This window comes from Psammomys obesus, unplaced genomic scaffold (assembly GCF_907164565.1).
Source record: "Psammomys obesus unplaced genomic scaffold, mPsaObe1.curated_primary_1811, whole genome shotgun sequence".
Classification (NCBI taxonomy): Eukaryota; Metazoa; Chordata; class Mammalia; order Rodentia; family Muridae; genus Psammomys; species Psammomys obesus.
The window spans coordinates 3736067-3744557 of NW_026593947.1; the positions used below are offsets into that span (position 1 = coordinate 3736067).

The window sequence follows — 8491 nt, forward strand, 5'->3', positions numbered from 1 at the left end:
ACGGTGAGTCTGACTCAGTGATCCTTCTCTGATCCCACGAGCAATGTGCCTATGTGTGTCTGTATGTTCATACTTGTGTTAAAAACCGTGGCCAGCCCATGTGCATGCTGGGTGGCAGTGTAAAATTCAATACTGTTGGGGTTGGGTGATGGCACAGAGAAGAATCCAGAGGACAGGGAGGCAGCTGCGGGAACCTGGTGAGCAAAGCTTAGCAGAGCCAGACTGACTAGGTTTCTTCAGGAGGAGGCAGGGTGGTCAGAGTGGTGTGAGTGTGTGAGTGTGTGTGTGTGTGTGTGTGTGTGTGTGTGTGACAAAGGTAGCAAGTGTGTGTTTTCGGGGCATGAGGTGACACTCTGAGAGCCAGCCACAGCTCAGCGGGGCCAGTCACATCTGTAGGGTACCTGTTTATTTGTAACTGTTTCTGATTTACTTCATGGCTACCTACAGTGAACTGTTCATCGCAGAAAAGATGCCTGTTTGGTACATTTGAGTCACAGCAAACCTAGGTAGGCCTGCTGCCTGAGCCGTGTCAGGTTTGAGGCCAAGTGCAAGGATCCGAGGGCATCTGTGAGAGTCCCAGACCCTCTCAAGGCCTGGTTCTGCTCTGTCTTCTTGTGCTGCCCCTGGGTGGAAACCTCTGCCGCAGGGAGGCAGTTTTCCTTCTGGTCCTCTGGTGGTAGCTTTTTCCTGCATCATGTCTTTTCCCTCCCGCCTGCTCTGCCTTCCTGTTTTAGTGCAGGCTTAGCCTCCTTGGTGCCCTTCGCAGTCTTCCCTGAGCCCAGGAAAGGCATGGTTCGTCTTAGCTTTCTCCAGTATGTCTTGTGTAAAATGTGTTTTCTGTCTGTGTCGAATAGACACTGGTTCACATAGACAACAGCAACATATGTTCTCGGGAACATGGGGTCTTGTGTGGCATTCGCCTCCACCAGAAGAGTCTTTGCGACTCTGGATTTTGTCCTGTGCACACAGCACCTGTAGCCACCTGCTTGGGCTAGCGACTGCTCCAGGACATCAATAGAGCCGGCTCTCCTCCATGACCCTGTGGCTTAGCCCTCCTCCTCCTCCTTCTTAGCAGATATGCAGACAGCCTTCATGCAGGTCACAGATCACACACAGCCTGCATGCAGCTACACAGATCACAGCCTTCATGCAGCTACACAGATCACACACAGCCTGCATGCAGCTACACAGATCACAGCCTTCATGCAGGTCACAGATCACACACAGCCTGCATGCAGGTCACAGATCACAGCCTTCATGCAGGTCACAGATCACACACAGCCTGCATGCAGGTCACAGATCACAGCCTTCATGCAGGTCACAGATCACAGCCTTCATGGAGGTCCCAGATCACAGCCTTCATGCAGCTATACAGATCACACACAGCCTCCATGCAGGTCACAGATCACACACAGCCTGCATGCAGGTCACAGATCACAGCCTTCATGCAGGTCACAGATCACAGCCTTCATGCAGGTCACAGATCACACACAGCCTGCATGCAGGTCCCAGATCACAGCCTTCATGCAGCTACACAGATCACAGCCTTCATGCAGGTCCCAGATCACAGCCTTCATGCAGGTCACAGATCACAGCCTTCATGCAGGTCACAGATCACAGCCTGCATGCAGGTCACAGATCACACACAGCCTTCATGCAGGTCACAGATCACACACAGCCTGCATGCAGGTCACAGATCACACACAGCCTGCATGCAGGTCACAGATCACAGCCTTCATGCAGGTCACAGATCACACACAGCCTGCATGCAGGTCACAGATCACAGCCTTCATGCAGCTACACAGATTACAGCCTTCATGCAGGTCACAGATCACAGCCTGCATGCAGGTCACAGATCACAGCCTTCATGCAGCTACACAGATCACAGCCTTCATGCAGGTCCCAGATCACAGCCTTCATGCAGGTCACAGATCACAGCCTGCATGCAGGTCACAGATCACACACAGCCTTCATGCAGGTCACAGATCACAGCCTTCATGCAGCTACACAGATCACAGCCTTCATGCAGGTCCCAGATCACAGCCTTCATGCAGGTCCCAGATCACAGCCTCCATGCAGGTCACAGATCACAGCCTTCATGCAGGTCCCAGATCACAGCCTTCATGCAGGTCACAGATCACACACAGCCTGCATGCAGGTCACAGATCACACACAGCCTTCATGCAGCTACACAGGGATCACACATAGCCTTCATGCAGGAACACAGGGAGTACAGATAACTGGCTAAAAAGTTCACGGAGCCAAGAGGAACTTAAGCCAGTTTCTGCTGTAGAAGATTGCCAAAGTGTGCCTTGTTCTTGTTCCACTCTCTTTAAATTTTTGTTTGTCATCACCGTTTTGTGTTTGTTTAGGATAGAATCTTATTACAAAGCCCAGGTTGGCCTCAAACTCATGATTCTCCTGTCTTATCCTCCCTAGCGCTTGTATCACAGGCCTGACTTATCCTACTCGTCCCATGAGATACTAGCAGGACAGAGTTGTTCGGTAGAGTTTTGTGACGTTTTGCATACAGTGTGCCTGTTGCTGTCCAGACCCTGGACCACAGTCCTTATTCTGCCTAAGCAGCCTCTAAGACTTGAGTGGAGGATGTCCTTCCCTTCCACCAGCATGGATGTTGAGGTGCTCTTTGTCAGTAGTCGGGCAGACGCAGCTCTCAGGTCCAAAGCTGAGCAGCGTTTTCACCTCTGACAGGCCTGGCACAGGGCGATTCTGTACAGATCTTCAGGTTGCACCAGGATCTTGTAGCAAAGCATCCAGAAATGAGGTGAATGAGGCAGACACTCAGTGTAGACAGGTATTTCTTTCGCCAGAAGAGCGATCAGGCCTCGGGGGGTTGGGGGGGCTGTGGAGAGACTGCAGAGGGTGTGCCCTTACCTTGGCAAGTGTGGAAGAATGGCAGAGCCACAGAGTCAGGTGTGCCCTTACCTCGGCAAGTGTGGAAGAATGGCAGAGCCACAGAGTCAGGTGTCTCACTCTCGTGGCTCCTCAGCACTTTTGGGATGCTGCCCTTCCCGTGGCCGAGGGGACTCTGCCTCCTCAGGTTAAGTCATGGGTTTGTTCAGGGCAACATGGATGCTCATCAGAGAAGCACCTGCTCACATCTCCCCAACTCCTGGGCTCTGAGGTCCTCTGTGAGGCATGGTTGCTGTTGTGCCAGGCACGGCAGAAGGCAGTGTGTGCAGGAAGGTAACTCCACAAAAGAGTGCCAGGACCCTGCCGTCCAGTGTGGGTCTCCTCAGCGGGTCTCCTCAGTGGGTTTCCTCAGCGGGTCTCCTCTGCGAGCTCTGTGGTTACGGTTTCAGATCAGGAACTGGAGAGACACCTGGGGTCACAGTAGTGTAAAGATACAGAGCTGTCTTTTGAGGTATTGAGTGGCTTGAAGCAGAAGCCGACTCTTGCTTGTTTTATGTGTTTCCGGGTTTTGACGTGTTTCTGTTTTGGTCTGACTAGGAGGAGCCTGATCTGGTTAGTGCAATTTATGGCCGAGGGATAGCCTATGGAAAGAAGGGACTACATGTGAGTATGTGCCGGCTCCGCGCGCCACCTGCCCACGTGGCTTGCCGCACCCACGCCTCTGTCCAACTTGCTTCTCATTCACTCAGCTCTGCCAGAACACAGACGACAGAGAAGGGGGATGATCAGCCTAGGCGCCGTGGCTGGAAGGTGGCAACCAGGCTCCCCTGGCTCTTCCAGTGAGTGCTGAGCTGGCCACAGGAAAAGCCAGACACCTACTGCATTCCCAGGACATTACCCAGAATGCCACGAGTAGGATTACTTGTCACAGTAGGACCTACAGCCTGGGAACCTCATACAGTTGTGACATGTTGGATGAAAGAACATGTTTATTATTATTATCATTATCATTTTGATGCTGTTGTTGTTTGACAGGGTTCCTCTGTATATCCCTGGATGTCCCAGAACTCGTTTTGTAGACCAGGCTGGCCTCAAACTCACAGAGATCCTCCTGGCTTTGCCTCCCGAGTGCTGGGATTATATGCATTTTGCAGATAGGGAAAAATCTTTGCAAGCACAATCAAGTCATTCCTCTTTTTCTCTGAGGAAGGGGGTGGAGGCTACAGTAAGCCCTGTTCATGAAAAAGCCACCGTGCTCTAAAAGTGCTTTCTCAAGGTTGTGTGGTTTGTGCAGTGGGTCAAGGGGCACCTGAAAGACCAGCTTGCTTAGAGTGTTGTACACAAGCCTCTGTGTGGTTCTCAACTAAAGACGGTCACGGAAGAACTATCATTTATAACTTTTACATTAAAGACATCCTGCCTTTAATGTTTCATTAAATATTTCAGTTAAAACTTATGAGAGTTTAAAAGTTCTGCTCAGCAGGTACTGGCTTGGCGAAATTGATAGGACAGTTATAATTGTCCTCTCCTGAGTCACGGGGCACCTGGGTGAACTGGGCCTTGGTAACCATGGCGTAGAGGGTGTAAAACCATTCCATATGTAGGTCAGCAGGCACCAGGGCCCACACAGCCCAGAGACCAGTGCTGCTCCTGTCCCCATCTGGCCAGAGTCTGCAGCTCAGCTTGGGACTTGTTTTCACCCTCAGTGGGAACTTAAGTGTGTGTATTTAGGCATAAAATCAGCCTATGCTCACTCGAGAGCTTAGCTCGTAGAGTCAGAGTTGTGGGCTCTTGGCTTTAGCCATTTTCTTCTGTCCCTCTCTGGCAGACAGCGTGGGCCTCACTCCTCGGTGGCGCCCACATGCTCGGCCCTGCTTTAGCTAGGTAAAGTCTGCACCTGCGCACTCGTGGGTCACTGGGTGCCACTAACTCAGGGTGGGGAGACGGGGAGCTGGGCAGCTGAGCTAGCAGAGCGTTTGCTCATCTCTGATCTGTGCCACTGTTAGTGTCTCACAGATCTTGTTCTGAGCGTGTCTCACACTAAGCTAACACCTTTTCAAGGACGTTAAGAACGCTGAGCTTGCTTTGTTTGAACTGAGCCGAGTAATCGCCTTGGAACCTGACCGTCCAGAGGTATTTGAGCAGCGAGCTGAAGTGAGTCCGGCTTTCTTTTTCCCTCTGTTACTGAATTGGCTGAAATGCAGAGCGTTTTCCCGTGATTTTATCATTGAAACTTTTAATGCTCCTTTATGCTGAATTATGTTCCCACTGGACAGCTGTGGAATGATGCTCTCGAGGCATATATGAGTGATATTTAGTGTGAGCATGTGGTTCGGTGCCTTCCTCAGCGGGCTCATTAGAGAGACGGCATGCAGCGTACTGCAGACACAAATGACACGGTTTAACAAAAGTGGCTAGCTGTGGGAGACCCTGAAATATGCAGCTCTTGGAAGCAGTTGTGCCCCTGGTATGGAAGGGAGGAGAGGGAGAATGAGTGAATGGATGAATGACTGTGGCTGCGTGTGTGTACCCACGAGCTCACGTACAGTTCTTGGGAGATGGCCCTGCCTCCGCAGATGCTTGGAGCAGGGAGGTTTGCTGCAGATCTCAGGCGGAGACAGGCGAGGGTGCCTGCAGCTGTCTGCCGAGTGGGCACGAGCAGGTGGCCTGCACAGGAGGTGGGGAGAGTGCCAGGCTCGGGGTGAGGCTCTCGGGCAGCCTCGGGAGGAGAGGGCCAAGACTGCTCTGTGTTTTCAACGTTTGTGCTTTGGCAGTAGAGCTGGGCTGTTGGGGACCCGTATGCCGGTGTGGCTGGTGTGGCTGGTGTGGTTAGTGTGTTGGTGTGGCTGGTGTGAATGCAGCCAGCCTTTAGACAGGACCCTGAGTGCTCAGTCACCTCAAGACTGCATCTAGAGGTCTTGTCCTCGGGGTGCGGCATTTTCTATTTCAGCCTTTTTAAGTATTTTCATGTCGTATTTTCATGCCTTAGTTTTATTCTAACCTTTCTCAGCTCCTCACCTGCCACGCTGGGTCTCACCCGCAGACTCTGTGACTATAGTCCTGTCCCCACAGTGGGAGGCCCTTGGATAGTGGTTGGGCTCTTTGCACCAGCAGGGCAGGGCAGGCTTGCTGGTGTTCCCTGGGCTGGCTGCTGTACCCCAGCAGGTCAGAGTGGGCTGGCCGCTGTGCCCCAGCAGGTCAGAGTGGGCTGGCCGCTGTGCCCCAGCAGGTCAGAGTGGGCTGGCCGCTGTGCCCCAGGAGGTCAGGGCAGGCTTGCTGGTGTTCCCTGGGCTGGCCACTGTACCCCAGCAGGTCAGGGCGGGCTGGCCACTGTGCCCCAGCAGGTCAGGGAGGGCTGGCCACTGTGCCCCAGCAGGTCAGGGAGGGCTTGCGGATGTTTCCCTCAGGACCCTGGGCTGCCAAAATGACTCTGATAAAGTAGAAATTCAGTTAAGACTTGCAGGCTTTAAATTTTGTACATCTAAGAGAAAGCTAGTTGCTTATCTAAAGTGGGATTGGTAATTAGAACAATAACTTTCCACTATCTAAAAATACATAGCCGTATTTATGACACAGCAGCCACTGCATCGTGATTTTCACAGCTCAAGTGCAGCCTGCCTTTGTCTGTCTCAGAACTAATTTGCAGGACACTTTGCTCTTGTGCTTCTTGAATTAATATATATTTAATGAAACTGTTTTAACCCATTACTGTGGATATTGGCAGTTGTGCCAAGATGTGGGTGAATAAGCAGAGAAGGGCGATTTTCCTTCAGGTAGCCCCACCCCGGCCTGTGATCAGTTCTGGGTCACGTGTCTGTCTCTCTAGCTTTGGAAGCACTGCTAACACTTGGGATGGGCCCACCCTGAGCTGTCCCAGGCTGTGCTGAGCTGCAGAGTCCAACAGGGTGAGCACGGCCTTCCAAGTGCCCTGAATAGAGACCTGCTGGAGGGACACAGGGACCCACTGGGCTTGCTTCTGTCTCTCTGACTCCCTTCCTGGTACTGGGCCGTCACCTGTATTGTCACACTGCCTAGACCACAGTGACCCTGTGCTGGCTCTAAGGGGCTTCACACATAGGTGGACAGTTTCCACTGTGATGCTGAGTGTGGTTGGTGAGCTCGGGGCTGACAGGGTGCTGGGGTGTCAGGACCTGTCCTTCAGCTCTCACTCCCTCAGGAAGCTAGAGACCATGACGGACCGCCAGGGGCTTGTCTGTCTCTCCCTGTGGTTGAATGTGCCAGCCCTTTACTTAAAGAGTGAACGTAGCATAAGAAAAAGGGGTCCTAGCTCGAGACTCTGGTAGGCCCAGATTGGAGTCAGTAGCAAGGCAGCCGCTTGAGCCACACCCCAGCCCCCATCCTAAACAGAGTGGCCTTCTGTGTGTGCCTGAGGCTGCAGTCTGCTGCAGGGTGATTGTGAGTGGTGTGTGGTTCAGTGGCACTGGAAAATTAAGACCCTGGCAGTGTAGGGCTGGTCCTGGGAACATTCCTGATTGCGTGTTTTGGATTTCTAGATTCTGTCCCCTCTGGGGCGAATTAACGAAGCCGTAAATGATCTCACTAAAGCTATTCAGCTTCAGCCCTCCGCGAGGCTGTACCGACACCGGGGGACCCTGTACTTCATATCTGAGGTGACTGCCCCACGATGATTAGCCCACGCCTCACTTCCCCATCTCCTCAGGAGCCACCCTTCTGCAGAACAGGCTCAGTTCAGTGTCTTCGCCACAAGGCAGCTGTGACAGCACTGTCTTTGGCAGAGACTAAACATAGGGGAGAATGATGGGCCAGCCGCGTGTCCGTGTTGGTCATCAGCAGCATCACATTCTAGACTGGCACGGAAAGGTTGCAGTGGCGCATAGCTCCTGCTTGGAGGCACACCCCGAATGCATCTGCTTCTCAGCCTGAGAGCTGCCGTCTGAGCCCGTGAGGCTTCCCCACCCTTGTTTACATGACCTGAGTCCAGCCAGACTCTGTCTCTCTCACAGTGGCCCCTAGAGCACAGGTGCCTGTGAGCGTGCAGTACACTAACAGTGCATGTAGACACCAGCGAGTCAGCTCAACACGCAGTGAGGTTACACCACAGCCTGGTCATTGCACAAGTGTCCAGCGTGAGCAAAAGTGGTCTCATTGCTATTTGAAAGGACACTTTTCCTGTGGTTGAGATGGAAGGCCCCAGAGTAGGCCTCTGTGCACACCGGTTAGCAGTTAGCTGGGCGACGACTGCCAGTGTGGCTGGACGGCCTGGCTGTGGCGTTCCCTTCCAGGCCAAAAGGGCCAGGTTGCGTTGAGGTTTTCTCTCCGCCCGTCCACAGCCGAAAGCATCCAATTTCTAACAAACAGCACCTTACCTCTCCTCCTCCTTTCCCTAGGACTACGCGACAGCCCACGAGGACTTTCAGCAGTCCTTGGAGCTGAACAGAAACCAGCCCACAGCCATGCTGTACAAAGGCCTAACTTTCTTTCACAGAGGACTTCTGAAGGTGAAGCTGCCTGCGCTGCTGTGCCCGCTGCGCTGGTGGGGAGGGGCCTGAGCAGAGTTGAAATCAGGGTGGTGTGGCTGGTTTCTTAGCTGTGTGTGTGTGTGTGTGTGTGTGTGTGTGTGTGTGTGTGTGTGTGT

The 8491-nt window shown here is 53.0% G+C and overlaps 1 protein-coding gene across 1 annotated transcript in view; it reads left to right on the forward strand.

Annotated features, from left to right (window-relative positions):
• Nucleotides 1–8491, forward strand: part of Ttc13 (tetratricopeptide repeat domain 13) — a 40179-nt gene that overhangs the window by 22386 nt on the left and 9302 nt on the right. Inside the window, exons 5-8 of the mRNA XM_055617568.1 lie at nt 3472–3537; nt 4936–5028; nt 7389–7505; nt 8244–8354. Of these exons, the coding sequence (XP_055473543.1) occupies nt 3472–3537; nt 4936–5028; nt 7389–7505; nt 8244–8354 (387 nt within the window). The remainder of the gene's footprint in view (nt 1–3471; nt 3538–4935; nt 5029–7388; nt 7506–8243; nt 8355–8491) is intronic.